Source organism: Polyodon spathula, chromosome 2 (genome assembly GCF_017654505.1).
Source record: "Polyodon spathula isolate WHYD16114869_AA chromosome 2, ASM1765450v1, whole genome shotgun sequence".
Classification (NCBI taxonomy): domain Eukaryota; kingdom Metazoa; phylum Chordata; class Actinopteri; order Acipenseriformes; family Polyodontidae; genus Polyodon; species Polyodon spathula.
This window is the reverse complement of record NC_054535.1, coordinates 14,212,396-14,232,640: the sequence shown is the minus strand read 5'-3', so window position 1 is coordinate 14,232,640 and position 20,245 is coordinate 14,212,396. Positions and strand designations below refer to the sequence as shown.

At 37.3% G+C, this 20,245-nt stretch overlaps 1 protein-coding gene across 2 annotated transcripts in view; it reads left to right on the top strand.

Moving 5' to 3' along the window:
- Nucleotides 1–1,964: 1,964 nt before the first annotated feature.
- LOC121330557 (N-alpha-acetyltransferase 15, NatA auxiliary subunit) overlaps nucleotides 1,965–20,245 on the top strand; it is a 53,721-nt gene continuing 35,440 nt past the window's right edge. Inside the window, exons 1-4 of one of the 2 annotated variants that reach the window (XM_041277168.1) lie at nucleotides 1,965–2,185; nucleotides 3,718–3,818; nucleotides 16,461–16,545; nucleotides 17,222–17,326. In XM_041277168.1, the coding sequence (XP_041133102.1) occupies nucleotides 17,233–17,326 (94 nt within the window). In that variant the 5' untranslated portion in view covers nucleotides 1,965–2,185; nucleotides 3,718–3,818; nucleotides 16,461–16,545; nucleotides 17,222–17,232. The remainder of the gene's footprint in view (nucleotides 2,186–3,717; nucleotides 3,819–16,460; nucleotides 16,546–17,221; nucleotides 17,327–20,245) is intronic. The other variant, XM_041277159.1, reaches the window with a different exon arrangement.

Genomic DNA, 20,245 nt, shown 5'->3' with positions numbered 1-20,245 from the left:
TTGTTTTTATGTTTATATTCTATAAATAATTTGCGAGCGCTTAACAATTAATTATAAATATATATATATATATATATATATATATATATATATATATATATAGATATAGATATAGATAGATAGATAGATAGATAGATATTTAGTGCTTCAATTCCTTGCCTACAGGGTCTGCTAGATTTTGAACAAAAACAGATGAGTGATCCACACATTTCAGTATAGAAATAGGTTATTGGTTAGATAGCTGATTTTAGTGTAGTATAATGCAAGCAAGGTAAAACAAAGTAAAAAAAAACAGAATTATCAAAAAAAAAAAAAGTATTAACTGTGTGGAACTCTATATTTAACAATGGTAAATGAATAATATTTTCCACTTACTAAACAAGAAAAATGACTCTGTACAAGACAACATTTTTGACAGAAGGGCCTAGTGGTTGAATTTTAAATATTTTGTTAATTTAGTAAAACTAGTATCTTACAGTAAAAGGAAATAACACAATACCCATCTTTTCTGTGCAATTTCCTGTACTGTAGGATTTCTTCACAAAATACTGCACAATGCTAAATGAAAGCACACTATAGTAAATTCTGTCAAGGTAGAAAGCATAGGAGGTTTAAAACTATAATCTAGTATGTGCACTGGAACCATGTATTACCATATATGGTAACTTTCTGACTTGATTAGCATAGCATCTGTGTGTCTTGGGCTTACATATGGAAGCTCATCAAACAATTGTTTCAAAATAGTATTATCTATTCAACTTGTTTTGATGGATGCAACAGACAACTTCTGTTTCATGAATTCACTACACAAAAGGAGCTAAGTTTGTACCTAACTGTATCTGTAAATAGTTTTTTTTTTTTTTTTCTCGTATTCATTGCCATCTCTCACAAGCTGAAGATGCTATGATGATGATGTTCATGTATTGATTTTTGCTAGATGAGATTAGCTGTTATTTACTTCATGCTAATATTGGACTTGTCTTTCCCCAAGACAAAACAAAGTGGTAGTGGCTGGGACCAAGCAAGATGTATCTTAGCTGTAATATATGAGCCTTCAGCACTTTTCCTCCACCCAGTATGGCTCCAGGGATCAACCAAAGTGCAGACTCTCTAACCTTAGCAACCATCTGGAATGGGCTGGTGGGGTCATCAGGTGGCCACCTCCCATCTTTGGTGTTTCATCGACTAGACCACAACATCTCAAGAAGGCTCAACAGTAATGCTGGCATTCCAACCCAGCCCACTTACCTCAGCCATCCATCCCTTTCTACTGATGTTAATGTCCTCCATCCCCTCTCTTTTGAGGTCCCCAATTAGCCTCTTGCAGATAGAGGAATAACTGGCTCAGTTTTTCTTTTCATGTGATTCATTTTAGTACTAAAAAAGGCAAATTCCCTAAAGGAGTTTTTTGTTTGTTTTTGTTGCATTGCCACACCTTGTGAGACACGTAATTTCTCTTTTGGAGAGTACGAGCTGTATTTATAAAGAATGAATGTGTCCACAAATACATTGCAGTATAATGCATTTACTAGTAATGTTTTATTATTTGTATAGTCACTACAAAATGTGCTCTATGTTAGTATCTGCAATGCATATTTCATACTACATGACTCAATACAAGGGGATATACAAAATGCATTTACATTGAACAGCTGGTACAAACATGTTTTTTTTTCATGAGAGAAAATAGTAATTTTTATAATCTGCAAATACATAAATAAATAAATACATTGTCTATTAACAATCTTTTGGAAAGTGTGTATTTATATTGTTGCATATATTCTGCACTCAGCAAACTATTTTAATAATGTAACCTTATTTTATGGAATGTTGCCTTTAGCGATCCCTGGCGGCTTGGAGGACCACTATGGCCCTCCCGCAGTTCCACCTGTTCTCCGAAACGGCGAAGAGGGTCGGTACGCAGGCGCAGAGCGGAGCTTGACCCGGAGGAGAAGTGAAGCGGCCATTTTGGCTGAAGGGGGCTTTCAATCACCACGTGAGAGAGGAGAGAGAGGGTGATAGAGAGCCCGAGAAGAGAGACGAGAATCGGAGAAAGGGAGGAGAGAGAAGAGAGATTAACATAATTCTCCTTCACATGTGCTGAGAGCGAGGAAATATTTCATCCCGAACAATGCCGACAGTCACGCTGCCGCCAAAGGAGAACGCTCTCTTTAAGAGGATTCTGGTGAGTACAGTATGTTTATTTGCTGCTGGTTGTGCTCTGTGATCAGATCCCCTGGCATACACATTGCTCGGTCGCTACCCTCTCTACTGCAAGAGTAGTGCTGCAGCAAAACGGCCTACTGTAGCAGTACAAAACAGGGCGTGCTAAGATTACGATTCACATTCTGAAGCAAAGTCTTCGAAGTCATAGTGGTGGGTCATAATCAACAGATTTACCATTCGTGCGCTTACCCTTGCGATATAAGACAGACTGACCGTTGTTAATTATGCATGTACAGTTACCGAGAGATAAGCACTGCTGTTGGTTTGAGGCCAGATGCATTGTTTTATTATGTTTCCCTTATCAAACCGTGCTGGAGTGGGCCAAGGATTTTTGTTACTTCCATCCAAGCTGTTCTCCTTTGGATTCAAATTGCGTGCATTGCATATTGTTACAGCTGGGTCGGGTGTCTGGTGCATAGTTTTGTGGGTTAGTTGCGTGTTCCGGAATCTCCTAAGCTGTCCAGTGTCAGAACAGTATATATCATAATAGGCGCTGCTAGTACAGAGGCAAAGATCAAAATTATTACAGGCGCCTCCGCTGGTATTTGGTGTTAGGGACATTTCCTATATTTATAAGCCTCAGGGGTCGTCTAATTTCTCTGGTCTGGTTGTCTTTTAACTGTATCAGTTGTGTTGCTGTGTTTGATTAAAATCCAATCCAATCCAATCAAGTGACTGTTAGGTGTAGGGCCTGGTTCTTTCAACAACACTTTCCAGATTCGTTTTTTTTTTAACGTTGTTGATTTTTAAAATAGTTTATGAAATCGAATTGCCCAGGAATATATTTTTACCTTCCAGATTAAATTGATATATGACTTTTTTTTGTCACTTTTGTAATACCGTATACAGTCGTAATTCGTGATGACCATATTTGACTGTGTGAGAGTAGGCCTGTCTCTCCCCGTCTCTCCCCCCTCACACATTTTTTTTTTTTTAAGTCCTGTAAAAGGGTTCTCATAATTGCTTAAAAATACATGTGTTTTTTGTTTGTTTTTAAACGAAAGCAGCTTGAATGGAACATATTTGTGTAACAACTATTAATATTGTTGATTCAAGACCTTAAGATGAAGTAGCAGTCAGTGTTTTAAAGTTTTATTTCCACAGTTCTTTGGAAATGTTCAGTTTTAACTGCGTTTAAAAAAAAAAAAAAACTCAAATGCTTCCATTGAATAGTTGCTAATTTTATCGCAATTTATTAGCTGCCTTGGATAGTATACGAATTTGAGCCCTTGTATTAATAGAATGTGGTTGAAGTTGCATTCAGTATAAATGCACCCACGGCTGTCAGTGCTACACAAATTACGAATGGACTGTGGAAGTGGATAACGAGACTGCAGATACGTTTCAAAACTGTAAATGTTAAACAAACAAACAAAAACAATTACATTTATAAAACAGTGCAAACTGGCAGAAAAAGTAACGTAAATGCTCGATAAATGTTTCATTAAACAGATATTGATGGTTTTGTAATGTTCTGTTTCGATTTTGCAGCAGCCACTGCATCTTTCAACAAAGGGTGCCTAAATCCCCCGAAATGTTGACCTTTTAGTGACGTTTATGTTGACTCAACGCTGAAAACTACCGCTGTTTAGGTATGCACTCGATGCTGATGTAACATCAACAAATGCCCATATTTTGAAACACAAGCCAAAGCTAATGCGTAAAGAGAACTAAGGAATCATACAACATTTTTTTAAAATGAGAATTGCCTATTCACGGGATAACAAAACTTTTTAGGCTGTTCAGTTTGGTGGTCGTTAAATAACACAATTTGTATGCATACTGTGTGTGTGTGTGTGAGATATATAAATATATATATAAAGCATGTTATTCCTTAACTGTAACAGGAGCTAACCGAGGGGGTGTTAACACATTTCTTTATGAAGTATTGAGTACATTAACAAACTAAAGTGTACCTATCAGTTTATCAGCAGTAGTTATTTTATCTGTACAAATCTGAGATGATTTAGAATGAGAAGGGCTTGTGTAAATGCTTACATTTAAAACTTTTAGAATGTTGCTGTGGTGGTGCAAAATGTACTGAAACAGTGTTTACAGTAAAGTAGAAGGGCTCTAAATTGGCAACAAAAAGGGCAAGGCCAAAATAAATGGCTTTTGGTATTCTACATTTGTAGAGGGCACCAAGGCCACTAAGCTTAAGTCAAGGCCAAAGTGTATGATATAGTGTAATTTTGTTATGATGTATAAAGCTGAGTATAGGCCACAAAACAGTTGATTGAATAATAACTACCAGTATTTATTTATTCAGAAAATGTTTTTTTTTTTTTTTTTTTTTTTTTTGGTCAGCCAGCAGCCTATCTTGGAGCCTGCAAGGACATACTTCCCTGCGCCAGACATTGTCTTTTATCACTAACCCATGGGACCGTTTTTGTTCAGTTTTAATAGTGCAATGTTGGGGTTCACATGTGGTGAAGAGAGAAATATTCTAGAAATCATTGAGCTGGATGCAGAAAGATTACAATCTTGTTTTTTATTACTGCAACTCACAGGCTGTACACATTGTTTTTCAAATTCTCAACTCACTTCCTGGTTTGTCAACAAAGCTTATTGAAGAACTTTATACAAACAATTAGAAGGCAAACACCCATACACTACTGCAAAACAAGCTTAATGCTAAGGAAAGTTTAACCAATTGACTTATTAGCCTTTTAAAAGTAAGTACTTTAATGTGTTATTTTATAAATTATAATACTGATGTTTTATCAATTTAAAATATTTTACATTATTAATTTTATAACTATAAATGTTAACCTAACTTTGAAATATGTATTGGGCCTAAACAATAACACAAATAATCTTACAATAGTTTATATTCTACTCGTTTTGACAAACTAAACTCCAAAATGTCGTTCCCGCATTTAACATCCAAAATGCAGAGGCGCCGTGTTACATTTGGATAAACTGAAAAAATGAAACCGTGTCTATCATAAGATGGACAAACAATGATAATAAACACTAATACAATGTAGAAAAGTAGTTTCTACTGTTTAGGTTTTGTTGTGAAATTGGAATAAGGGAATAACAGCAATTGAAACAGTCAATTTATATAGATTTTTTTTAAACCTGAAATAAAACCACTTTTAAGTGTTGTAAACATTTGCAAACTACTGACCTGAAAAGTTTGGTAACATTTTGTGCAGATTGTGCAAGGCCTTTTTCTTTTTTTTTTTCTTTTCTTCCCCTCAACTCTTTTCTGGCATTGTTGTGCATGGTTGAAATCCAAGGGCTTGAAAAGGTGGTGTGTGTGTTTGTTTTTTTTTTCCCCCCGCTGATGCAATTTTACCACACAAATCATGCAATCATGTTATTGTTTGGATCCAAACTCTTCCCAGTACGGGCGTCTGTAGTTGCTGTAGCTGAAAGGGTACTGTGGCCGTAATGGCTGTGAGTAGACATTCTTTTTGAGGGGCATTGCGGCAATCGAGGAGGGCACCCGCGGCAGTTGCCGCATGGCCAGCGTTCATTTCGAGCCCAGAAGTAGTAAACAGTGCAGTCTTTTTTCCATGAAGGGTGTTCCGATTGGTTACAGACATTTCAAATATTTGGTAATATTAAACAGCTCTACAATGCTGGACCTACAAGTGCTGTTGAAACGCCTCAGGCAAAATCTATAGCAGCCACATTGGGCCATGTGACTTTTTAGTTTCCAGATGTTAAAGATCCAGCTGTTTGGGATATTGGTTTCATACTAAGCAGACAAATGTATTTTGTTATCACCTAGGTCAAGATTGATTTGTGATATTGTAGAAAACAAAATTAAGCCTTTGTGCTAGTTTGGGCCCTTGCCACTGTGTCAAATCCTCATATCTCGGAAACTATTTGTGGTTGCCATATTGAGGTCTTGTGACCTTTTAAAGTTTTAGCTGCATAGAGACAGTACATATCAAGTAGAATATAAATCAGATGTGGGGGTGGGGAGTGATCGACCCCATAAAAATGACGCTGTCCTGTTCCTTGAGAACTGGAGTAAACACAGAGAGCGAAAGTCTACGGACCAGGAAAAAGAAGAAAGTATATGCTGGTGCCTGATAAAGTAGCAGACGGCAGTAAAAACTACCTGAAGGCAGCCGCTCGATTTTCCATACTGGTAAAAATAGTCCCTGGGACGTTATTTGTCTGAGCTCAGGGGGATCTGGGCAACCCCATGAATGTATACCGAGGGAACAGAACAATGTCCTTGTGCAGCGTGCCTCGCAGGCTAGCGGAGGCTGCAAGACCTTGCTTAAAGCAGTACTTTTCTTTGTAGTTTTATTTACAGTGTTTGTTTTTTTATTTATTCTTTTGATTATGAACTATTTCTACACATACAGTACTTCAGGGCGATACCATTGCTGATACCAACCCATAAATAAATGCATTAGTAAATATTAAAATAAATGAATACATAAATCAATACATAGACATTTATTTATCTATCTTATTTTTTTCTCTCAGTCAATCAGTATTTGTTTTATGTAGCGCCTTTCATAGTGGACCATCATCACAAACGGTTTACAAGATAGTGAGGAACAATGCGTAATACATAATATAGTGAAATACAGGGCATAGTACATTAAATACAACAGTACAAAACAATGCAAATACTGTAAATATAGGCTAGAAACTATCAGATATAAACACTGCAATTTAGTATTGTATGAAACAAAATAAATGCTCAACAGTTCTTGTTCAGTTGTATAGTCGTAAAGATTTTTGTACATAAATGTCGTCATGCTTTCATATGTTTTTACTTTCAAATTAAAAAATATATTGGAACAACCCTGACAATTGCTTTGTTGCAGGACTTGTCTGTTCAGTTTTTTGTCTGTCTTGTATGTTACATGTATTGTCAGGGGAACGGGTCACGTCGCTGCTTAGCATGGGAAGGGGGGGTGAGTGAATGAGAGGGGAGAATGTGTGTTGCCGTTTTCGGGAGTTGCAGAGCATGGATGTGGCTGGTTAAGGCGGACAGCGGAGGGAAACGACGGGTGAAGTAACTTACAAAAAAATGATGGTGAGTAAGTACATTCAAGAAAATGCACAGAGTCCTTTTCTTCAGTCAGTTGCCAGGTTTATTGAAATATGCAGGGAGTCTGGTCCCAGGTACAGGACAAACAGAATACTCAACATTACAATGTTTGCATGACATTAAATACCCTTCTGTATAGATGGTCCACCTCCCCTTTCTCTGACACTTAACCAATGGTCAAGGTAATTTAATTTATTGTGTGAGTGTTAATGTGTGTGTGTCTGTGTGTGTAGTCTAGTGTGACAACCTCTGAACTCAGTGCATTCTTCACACTCCTGGAGACAAAAGGTCCATACATCTGCCTTTTGTTATCTCCTTGCGACCCCCTTTGATGCCAGTGGGATTATCTCTTTTGATCTCTCTGAAGTCTTTAGAGCCTGTTCCCTTCTAGTCCACAGCATTGTTATCTCGTTAGCTTGCAGTCATTGTTGGGCAAGAGTTTGTAGACGCAACGTCTCTATCAATGGTTAGCAGTACATGCAATTTGAACCAAACAGTCGGCTATCTGCAATATTAGTCTCTTTTCAGAAAAGAACACCAGTATAGCTCTGCCAGTCCACATGCGTAGCAAACCCCTAATCAATTCTCAATCCATTTTTTCCAACAACGGGAGGTTATTTAAGGGGGTGCATGAACCTGTACATGTCCAGATAAATTTTAATAAGTAATACTCCAATAAATAAATATGTTGGCAGCAATAATAATAATAATAGTAATAATACTAATAATAATAGTAATAATGATGCTTTCTCTATGTGTGTGTCGTTTTTCTATTCTAATTAAGTTTGGGGCTATTTTCCTCAGTGGACTGTTACCTGGTGAAATTACAGAAGTTCTAGGTAAACAGAGGTTTTAAAGTGTTTTTTTAAAGAGAAAATAAAGCAATAAATAGTTTTCAAATAGCGATGGAGCCCTCTCGATGCAGGCTCTACTGTGTGGTGGTTGACCTTGACTTTCGTTAGCACCCTCGTCTACGGCTTGGGACACAACTCCAGTCACGGTCATCTATATATTAGTGCTTTGACAGACACAGGATTTTCATGTTTGGATATTCGCTCAGAATTTAAATATTTATTGGAATATTTGCTTATTTCAAAAAGTAATAAACCATTATATTGCTCTGTATGAAGTCAAAGACAGCATTGCAGCAGGGGGCGTGCCTGTGGCTATTTAACAGCAAGACCTTACGATATGTAACACGTTAAAATAGAGAAATATCCCAGGAGTAAAGAATAAGTTGTGTAGGACTTACTTTACCCAAGTGAATTGACTACAAAACAAAGGATGCCAAATAGCAGTTCAAGTTAAACATTGTTTTGTTTATTATTGAAGTAAATAGTACATAATTGACAACGCATTTTATTTTTTCCTTTTTTCATTCCTTGCCATTGCTGTTTCTTCACAGTAAATGGTGGCCATCGACACATTTTCATAAAGTAATAATACTTTACGTTTACTTGTGCCTTTTTGTAGCTGAACAAGCGTACAGAAAATGAAATTTAACTAACACTTCAAATAAAACAAACGTGGAAATGGAGTCGTAAGTGGAGGGGAAAAAAAAAACTTGGGTTTGGTTCTCGTTCTTTGTTCCCGCAGGCAGGCTCATCACACAGGGCGAGGCAATCCACACACAGGAGGAGGGCAGGCATGAAACCGGGACCTCTCGCACTGAAGCATAGCGCCGATACCGCTGTACAAAAGAGCCGACTATCTTGCAGGGAGCTTATATCGGGTTTATGTCTTTGTATGTGATTGTCACCTACCAGCCCTGCTGCTGCCTTCCCTGTGTACGCTACAGTCTCCCCTGCCAGCCTCAAGTCCACCCCGGACTTGCTCACAGGCTACAGTCTGATGAGTGTGTGCAGGAGTAGCTGCGTCCACTTCTGACACCAATGTAGCGATCTTGTTTTACGCAGACAGGCGCATCACGCAGGGCGAGGCAATAGAACCCGGGACCTCTCGCACTAAAGCATAGCGCCGATACTGCTGTACAAAAGAGCCGGCGCCTTTGTATGTGATTACGTCACCTACCAGCCCTGTTGCAGCCTTCCCCCGTGCACGCTACACTTTCATCTTCTGGCATACCTTCCTTCCTCATTTCTTGTTAAGACCCCAACATACCTGAATTTTGTTCATCGTGATTTTTTTTTTGGAACTTCTCCAATCACATGACATTAATTTATTATTTTCCTCATCTTGGAAATGGCGATCGTACTGATAAATCAATGAAATTGGTGGCGCATGGGATTTGTAGTTTTTAATCTGTGATTAACAGTGGGCAGTGGACACCAATAAACCTCGCTGCCAGAGTACGTTACGATTCAGCTATGAGTTTCAATCTGAGTTGATATATTTTTATATATAATACTCAGCTGAAAAAAAAAATCTCTTTTTTAGTTTATCGTCAACCTTCAGGAATTTCTAGTTGCACGTACGCCTAAATTTTAAAATTTGTAGTCGCATACGTGACCAAATTAGGTGCACTGTAGACCCTGCATTAATGTATGCAATACTTTGCCACCTCTGGCATGTTGTATTTACAATATAGCATCAAAAGACAACATTTTCATTTTTAAAGTGTTTTTTGGTTCAAGGAATGGGGCATAATTACATAAATGTAACTTTAAAGAGGTGGTTGGCATGGCAGTGGCATCGGAGGACGCCCTGTGACCTTTAATTGTTCTGATTTGCTGTTTTCAGGAGTTGCTGCTGTGAGGGAACACAATTGGGCTTTTTTAAATTGTTTAACCCATGCCTGTACTGCTAGCTTAATGAAACTCGGGTGCATGTTTGTCTGTATTTATGTTATTAATTTATTCCCTCTCCATTTAGAAAAGTCATTTAAAGTGTTAAAAATGTGTGAAGTGTGTTTTTGAAGGTAGACGGTAGGTATTGCTCATGACTGTGAGCAGTCTTTGGCTCTGGAAATGGAAGGCTCTTTTTTAATGCCTACCCCATTGCCATTAAAGATTGTACAGTATTTATCGACCTACTCATGACTTTAAGGTAATGTTGCATTTTACCCCCTGAAAATACATTTCTCTCTGTTGCAATTAGAGTGTAAGTTACTCCTAGACCCAAAACCTTATCTGGAAGGCTGGCTCTCGTCATACCTTGAATACTGACTTGGTGTGCGTGGTACAAAAAAAAAATCAGCACTCTTATTGGGAGTCAACAGAAATAACTGTCAGCTGGACCTGATGTGTTACTAAAGGTGGGCATTATTTTTAGTTTTAATTTTAAAATGGTGTGTGTGTTAGCTTTTTAGGTCAGCATTGCAATAAAACACATTTTACTTTTGAACTGGCTCATTAATTGCCATATCAATTGCTAATTTGAATAAACAGTGATATACTGACTGCAGCATGCAACTATTTATAACTTCAGGCCCTGTTTCTTTAGTTTCACCAGAATTAGTTATGTTTCTGATTAGGTCTGAATTCTGTGTGATCAGCCAAATCGTTGGCCTTTTACAGATTTGATAAAAGTAAACCCTTTTCTTTCTGTTCTTATGGCCTCAAAGCTTTGCTGTTAAAGGCTTCACATTTTCAGTATATTAGGAATGTGGGTAAATCGTGGAATGCATTTACTTTGAATTGTGGCCTGATATTGCGGTCATAATGCAGGGCTCTGTGTTTAGATTTTCAACTGCTGGGTCACTGAGGTAGTGTTTTTACTGGCCCGGATACAATTTTAACTGGATATAGATAGATATAGATATAGATGGATGGATGCATGCAGCCCTTGCACTTCCGACACAATTGGTTCCTGAAAGTCGTGTTGTAAGTCGAAGCGTCGTAACTCGAAGCGCATTTTCCCATAGGAACAATGTTATAAGTTGGGGTTTGTGACAAAGTGCCAGCCCCTGTGTATATTATCTGTTATGTTGCGTGTAGTTTGTTAAATGTTGGTGTATAGTCATTGGTACACGGAATATAAACGGGTCTGTGTAACACGAGTGTTTGAAATGTATATTTGTATTTAGGCATGGGATTGTACATCACTTCACGTACATTTAAAGTAGTTAATATGTGAGCACGAGGTTGCACATAATTAATTCACGTGCTGGGATTCAAGTGAATAATTAATTAGTAATTGAATTCCAGCACAACAGTATATATAGATGCACGTTTTACTCACTCGCGGTTGGGTGTTCGGTGAGTGGAGAACGGGATTGGAGACGGAGGTAAAAATAAGCAGAATAATAGTAATCGTTAAAAAAATAGAAGCTCACCGTGTTTGTTTGTTAGTCTATTGTTTGATTTGTTTAGTTCGTTTTGTTTGTCTGTCTATTTTGGCGAATGTGCCGTGTCCTGTTTTTGTATTGTTACAACCGTTTATTTTCTGTTTGTTTGTTTATTTATTAAATGCTGAGCGAGTCCATTCGCTCAGCTCCACCAAACTCCACCTCTCTGCTGTTTATTTTTCTATTTCTGGTCTGACGTCACCCACGCCATCCGTCTTTGTTACAGGGTTACGTTCCATTGTACTCATGCAAATATTTAACTCTTTACACTCAGCTCTGTGATTACGCACATATTACTCAGACACCTACCTAGCTTGTTTAAAATTACAGACTAGGGGCTTTCCAGTGACGTATTCAGTGTGCGTATGTGGTTCTCCTAGCAGGAAATATGATCGCCTGAAGTTAAGCCCCTCATCATGTGACAGAGTTCACAGCTTAGGTTTCATTTGCTCTTATCAGACATTAACAGCAAATAAATAAAAAAAAAAAAAAAAAAAAAAAAGCGCTAGACTAAGTCAGGGCAACCATGACAGGTGCTGCGGTTCGGACCCCGAGCTGCGCACATGACGGGACTCGCCGTGTCGTAAATGCTGTATCGATGTAAAGTTGAAGCAGGGTAATAATGCAAAAGAGACGTAAGTGCGTGCGTCGTAAGTCGAGGATCACCTGATATATATTTATTTTAAATGTTTCTGTATTTCTAATGTGTATGATAACCGATGAGGGCCCACGTTTCAGTATAAGTTATTGCCTTATTTCAGCCATTTAACATGCACGCATTGATGTGCTTGTCAGAAAATGGAAATACGATTCATGATTTGTGTACAAATAAGAATGTTTACAACTGAAAGGAGGTCATTCGGCCCATCTTGCTTATTGTTCCCAGAATCTCATCAAGCAGCTTCTTGAAGGATCCCAAAAAGTCAGCTTTAACAACATTACTGGGGAATTGGTTCCAGACTCCAACAATTCTCTGTGTAATGAAAATGCCTCTTATTTTCTCTTCTGAATGCCCCTTTATCTAATCTCCATTTGTGACCCCTGGTCCTTTTTGTTTCTTTTTTCAGGTCAAAAAAGTCCTTTGGATCAACATTGTCAGTACCTTTTAGAATTTTGAATGGCTGAATCAGATCACAGCATAGTCATCTTTGTTCTGACTGAACAGATTCGATTCTTTTACCCTGTCTGCATATGACATGCCTTTTAAACCCAGAACAATTCTGGTCATTCTTCTCTGCACTATTTGTAGAGCGGCAATATCCTTTTTGTAGCGAGGTGACCAGAACTGAACACAATATTCTAGACAAGGTCTTACCAATGCATTTTAAAGTTTTAACATTACTTCAACACTGTGCACTATATATCCAGGCATTGTGTTGGCCTTTTTTATAGCTTCCCCACATTGTCTAGATGAATACATTTCTGAGTCAACATAAACTTAAGGTCTTTTTCATAGATTGTGAAGAATGCACGGAGTTCAGAGGTTGTCACACTAGCCTACACACACACACACACACACTCACAATGAATTAAATTACCTTGACCATTGGTTAAGTGTCAGAGAAAGGGGAGGTGGACCATCTATACAGAAGGGTATTTAATGTCATGCAAACATTGGAATGATGAGTATTCTGTATGTCCTGTACCTGGGACCAGACTCCCTGCATATTTCAATAAACCTTACAACTGACTGAAGAAAAGGACTCTGTGCATTTTCTTGAATCTACTTACTCACCATCATTTTTTTTTAAGTTACTTCAGATTCCTTCAATTTCAGTATCTCCCATATGGTATTTCTAATGCATATTTTTATTGCATGCATGCAGTACCTTACACTTTTCTCTGTTAAATGTCATTTGCCATGTGTCTGCCCAGTTCTGAATGCTGTCTGGATCATTTTGACCTGCTTCAACGGTGTTTGCCACTCCTCCTATTTTTGTTGTCTGCAAATTAAGAAGTTTGCTTAGTATACCAAAATGTAAATCATTAATGATACATGATCAATCGAGCTGTTACCATATGGTCACAGCACGCTAAAAACGTTAACTGATTTATACTAATTCTAATAAGAAACGCTATTAAAACAACAATTAATAATAAAAATAACAATCCTTCTCAGAGTGGTTTTGCTTGTGTAGCCTCTCCCAAGTGGGCGCCACTTTTACTCCTGATACCAGCGAGTATGGATGCGAAGGTTGTGGATGGCATTTCTGACCTGAACACACATTTATCCCAAATCAAAGTTTGACAGTTTGATCTCGTTGTCCAGCTTCCATGCAGAGTATCTGGGTATCCATCATTTTTCGCTGCAGTCATAGCAGACAAACACCTGCTAGCTTGCAAACTGTTAATGTGAGACTGGATATGATGTCAACTAAATGTTGTCCCATCAAGAAAAGCTGTTTTATCTGCAAGTCTGGGAAACTGATGGCAAACACAGCAGAGCATGACCTGATGAAGCCAGATTAAGTCTTTATTCCACTCCACTCCTAAATTTCAGATTTTATTTTCATAATTTATTTCTTTGGCAATGTTGATTTCAGCACTTTCCTTTAGGGTTATTGGTGCAGTTGGTTGCTTAGTTGTAGAAAACTTGAAATGTAAAAATTTGCCATGTTGAGGGAAAGAGTCTTACCAACAGCACTTCGGTACATTGTCTCAGATTCTGACTGTACAACAAATATGATGTGCGACGGGAACATTCGGATTAGTTCAGTTATGCCTTTATTGGAGGGGGGGGAAAGTTATGTTTAAAAAGTTAGTTTATGTTTTTTGGCACACTGTCCCATATTCCTGGGTTCATGACATGGAAGCCATGTGCACTATATATATATATATATATATATATATATATATATATATATATATATATATATATATATATATATATATATATATATATATATATATATATATATATTGCATTGTTGAAATGTTTGTTGTGGTGTGTTGTTTCTAATGTTTTGAATGAAAAAAAAACAGATTCATAAGAGTGAATTACATAGCTTTTAAACCATATCCTCTCCTTTAGTGTATAAATTACTGTATAAAATAATTCACATTTACCTATGTTGTATGGATTTTTGCCCAGTTTTCCAATCAAATAATAAAATGCATAACTTTAGAACCAACCATTTTATAGCCTGCAAAGTAGGGAACGTATTATCCTTTTGTACTTTTGTCATATCATTTATTTATTTGTTTTAGCTGTTCAAGGATATATAAAACCACTTACTACTGAAGTCCAACACCACTCCTCTACATAGTGTACATAAACTTCCCAAACATTGCCACAAGTCTTATTAAATGCCATTCTAACACAATCAAGTTTATTAAGTAATGAATATAATGTGTGCCTTCCTGTGCAGTTCATTGTATATGGTCAGCTATTACTAAATAACGTAAAGTATTCAAATTCACGTATTCACACAAGCGTTATTATACATTAAATTGGTAAAGAAATGCCTGGTTCTACCTGTTTGAAGTGTGTCTCGGAGGTTTTTTAATTTAGTGCAGTAGTTCCTATATACAAACAGAAATTGTACTAATCATAAACGACCGTTCAGTCCAAAATCGTACAGAATAATTTCAGATGAAAAAAGCCATCTGCCAATGAGAAGATTGGGGAATGGGGTCCACGAGTCTGTGGTAATTGCAACTTTTTCTCCCTTTTTGAAAGTTTTGTATGAACAGCTGCAGCTCACTGTTATTAATTTACGTGTCGGTACAGAATGGCTCAACACATTTCATCACATCTCGAAATCCATCACCTTTTACAAAGTCTGTAAATTCAATGGATGCTTGTCTTAAAAACAAGCTATAATATATTTTTTGTGCTGATGTGATATTTTGAGAAATTATTATGGTTTAATATGACAGGTTTGTAAATATAACTACTGCAAAAACATACTTATATATTTTAAGACAGACGTGTAATGGACAAAAAGTTGTATTAAAACATATTTTTTGCTATTGATTTACTGGGATGATCTTGCATTGATTTCAAAACTGCTGCATTCACGATTCGCATAGAGGATAATGTGATCACGCCCTATTCGGCCCACTCTGTCAAAATGTTATGGAAGTTTGCTTTTTACTGTCATCAGTAGCTCCATCCACAGTAATTTTCTGAATGTTTTAATTTCAGATGGTGAAGCATTGAACTTGTGTTTTTGTGATGTGCCAGTTTTGTTTGGCATGCCACGGTTTTCTCGTCTGGTTCCTCAAAATACTTCCATACAGTCTAGCATATTATTAACCGTTTGACCACTTCTTTTTTTTAAACTTTTAAAATCCCCACCCCACTCCGTGAGTGGCTCCTCGAGTTAAAGGGCTGCCGCTGGAAGAGCAGGATGAGTCCTTCAGCTTGGACAGTGCCGGTTCACGTCCGGGCTGCCTGAAGAGGCTGAACTTTGCTGGGGACTCCAAAGGGGGAGTCGCATGGCTCTGACGCTCCAGGGGTGGGGGATGGGAAACCAAGCAGGGATTTCTTTTTCTCATCGTGCAACAGCGAACCCTACTGGCCAAACACAGAGCGCATTCAGAGTGGATAAATATCAGGGCTGATCTCTGTTCTCCGGGATCTTTAGCCCACCCACCTCTGCTCTGGATTGCTTGGCATAAAAGCGATTCTGGCTTTAGGCTTGTGTTGACTCGTGTTGACTCGCTGCGGTGAGGAGAAAAAACATAATTGGACATTTCCGAATTAGGGGGAAAAATAAATGCAAATAGTAATTAGTCACTCCTAAATTTAAAAAAATAATAATAAAATTCCCATCCCTAGTAGCTGGTTTTACTTCTGGGGCAAGTCCCGGCGTTTGATTTAGGACCAGAGCTGCACTGGCAAGTGATGAATGGGTCTCAGACAGGATGTAGTGCAGTTTACTAAAGTGGAAACACTTAATGTGTATACTATTGCTTTCTTTTAATGACAACTCTTTTTTCTGTCTTTCTTTTTAGAGATGTTATGAACACAAACAGTACAGAAATGGCCTAAAATTCTGTAAACAGATCCTCTCCAACCCCAAATTTGCTGAGCATGGAGGTAAGCACTTAGGCAGAGACTGGGAATGAACTTTATAACTTGTGTCATTTGTCTGTTCTAATGGTAGTGTGTCCACCAACGTGCGTGTAATTTGGGTTTGGCTTTGCTAAATTAGCAGATGGTGTTACAATCTACACACCCAGCTTCATAATGGGGTGCAAAAACTCAGTTGGGAGAAAAGAAAAAAAATTGGAAAAATATTAATTTGCTACTTTTGACAGATGCTTTTGAGGAGAAAAGGTTTTTTTTTTTTTATATTACACACACAAGTGAAAGCCTGGCAGTAGTTTGTTTTCTGCTCACTTCTACAGTAACACCAAGTCAAACTAGCCCAACCTGTCTTAAAACATGGCTATCTATTACAGTAGCTACCCATCCAGTTAGAAGTGTAATCTGATTTAAGTGATTGCCTGTTAGAAGTGAAGCAGACATTGAGGGAGAACAGTTTACCTCTACCAGGTCAAGTTTAGCATGGGTCTCATTTCTTAGATTGATGGAACCCATCATACAAATCCTAACTTGTTTGTTTAAAAAAATAAATAAATAAATGTTGTGGATGGAGGTAGAGCTTTTATAGGTTAAAGCTTAATATTCTTAAACTGACGCCTACCTGGTATTATGTAAACTCAGAATGTGGAGATCACTGACTAACATTTCGAGGCGTTTCCTTTTTCAGAGACGCTTGCAATGAAGGGGCTAACGCTGAATTGCCTGGGCAAAAAGGAAGAAGCCTACGACTTGGTGAGACGAGGCCTGCGCAATGACCTCAAAAGTCACGTCTGTATCCTTCAGGCTGAAACCGCTTGGTTCAAGTCACTTGAACTGGTTGCAAGATTATAACTTCAATTTATAGATCAAATACTAAAACGCACTTAATGAACTGAAGCGCAAAATCAATACCACAGGACCTGCTCATTTGCAAAAACAACAGGTGCACAAGTAGATAGTGTCAGGTTGATTTTTAATTTTTTTTTAATATATAGTTTGAGACCTTTTTGTATACAAGAGTTTTATTGATTTGCAGACTAGACTGGGCTGTAATCTTGGATGTCAAGGTTATAGTTTTAACCTTTCAGGATGCATACACAGTACATACCAGTATGTCTTATGAGATACACAATCTGGCACGAGTTTATAATTCAGAACCTGTTTTCACATTACTGTTCCCAGTGATATATTGCAAAGCCAATGCAAGTTAGTAGATGACAGATAGATATAGGAGAAGTGTCTGAGATTACATAAAGAAGCTCCAGTGGTTAAAGGGGCTTGTTACAAGGAGGTTCCACGTTCAATGCCAGCCACTGTCTCGTTGTGTGTGACCCTGAGCAAGTCACTTAACCTTAGATATAATAAATGCTAGTGGTGCCTCCAGCTAATCCCGTACTGTCACAAACTTGGATTCAGAAGGATTTTAATATTTTAAAGTTTGTGTTTTTGGGACCTTTTTAAAAAATAAATAAATAAATGAAATGAAAATTATAATAAAAAAAAAATTGATCCTGCCCACTTTTTTTCTGAAGTAATGAGAGTGGCAATGGTTTTTTTTTTTTTTTTGCTGAATTCTGCAGCCTGACTGCATTATGACTCCAGTCTGTTAATAGACTGGAAGAAAAATTTCCAGGATTTTCTTAAGTACAAAATAAATGGGTTATCAAGTATTCAGACAGATTAAGTCTTTTTTTTTTTTTTTTTTTTTTTTTTTTTATATAGTATCCTGTTTTCACAGTTCCACAGAAATGTTTTAAATGGGGATTTGGATCCATCTGTTATAAAAAGTCCCATAACATATCAGGCTTAGATGCTAATTTAAACATTTTGAGCTATAAGGCTCTATTCCAAAAGCTTTAACTTCTGAGTTGTTTAAAAAATGTTTTTATGAATTAAATTAAAAAAAAAATGATATCTATGAAAACATCAACAGTCCAGAACAGTTTCAGGTGTATCACACCTTCTACTTGTAAAAACTGACTTTGAAATAAAACATTCTTTAACACTATAGGGTCTGCTCAATGTTAAATATCCCACCGGCGACCTGGCCCTTTAAATATTTTTACTCCGGTGCTGTGAGACAGCCCTGCTTTAAAACAATGTGATATTCGTGTATTTCCAGTAGAGGAACACTTTGGGAGAGAACCATGAATGTGAGTGTTTTGCAATGTTACTGCTGCGCTGTAAGACAGACCCACCTCAGTGCAGTAAACAAACATTTTCGTAATTTACAAAATAACAGCAATGGCGGCATCGAAGATACAAGGACCTATTTTCCGATTTAAATATATACAGTGTTCAGTTTGGTGCCACCCTCGTATTGACGCCGCTGTCATATATTAGCTTTATAACAGAGGCCGCTATTGAATAAATGCCGCTGTCAATAAAGAAACAGATTTTTTTCTCCCCCTACTAAAGTAAAACTCAGTAAATAAATGAACAAACAACACTGTGTACCGCCCCCAAGGAAGCCTAAATCTAGCAGGTAAATTACAAACTAATGTACACATACATAGTAAGCACATTTTATTTTATGGTAGTACAGTTTTGAAAGAGAATGCAAGATAAGCTACGTATAGAACAGCAGTCCTTCTGAAGTTCTAGGTGGTTTTGTTGTTTTCTTTTTAGTTCAGTTGTAATTCCCGTACTCAATCCCGTAGAAATAAAAACAATGTGCTTGCTTCTATGAGTTTAGTTGTGGTTTCTCTTACAGAGAAATTACAAAAAGCAAGTTTCACGGAGAAAAAAAAATAACCAAGTAGGATATTGTAGTTTTTACAGAAATCAAACTGATATTCTCAGAAAAGCCTCTATGTCACACTCTTGATGTATCTGCCACACCAGCATTGTCCCTCCCCTTAAGAACTAATACACACTCCTGATTCGCTGGTACAGTACTCCCCTGACCTTCCAAATTCCACCTAATAGGCTCCCGGTAACTGTCACCAATAAATGTACTGTAGTCAACATAGATTAGCCACACACTCTTCTACATACAGGTAGGCTACCGTATTACAGAAAATAAGCAACCACGATACTTCTAAAATGTCATAAATCATGTAATAAAATATTGCAGCGTTTAAAAATCGTAATATTATTAGTAAAGGTCGCTCTTGTGTAAAAGCTGCCATCTTAATTGTTGCAGTCATTTTGATCAATTTAAAATAAACGCTGCAGCGTCAATTTGAAGTAATATGGTATTTCTATTTTGTGTTTATGGATTAGTTGTATGAGACCAGAGCTGTTAGGGTTATGTTGCCCTGGTTGCCACCGTGCTGGCCTTTCAAGCCACAGTGAGCAGTCCCATCTTGTGCTTCATGGTCAGGGTCCGTAGGACAAATCATTTGAAAGTGTTTTTTGCTTTTTGTTTTCCTTTGCACATTTTCAATTTATCTTTTTTTTTGTTTGCTTTTGGTCCCTTTTGTATATATGGCCATAATTCCTTTACTATCCAATTTGTTAAAAAAAAAGTGTTTATGTTCCCTACATGGTGAAGTTTCATTGTACACTGTCAGATTTGAGCTGGCCATGCTAAAATATTTTTTACAAACAATATATATATATATATATATATATATATATATATATATATATATATATATATATATATATATATTTTTTTTTTTTTTCGAAAAGCCTCTATTTTTTTGTGGTTTTAGTTATCTGTATTGAACAGGGTCCATTTCAGATGCGGGCTCTACTGTGTGGTAGA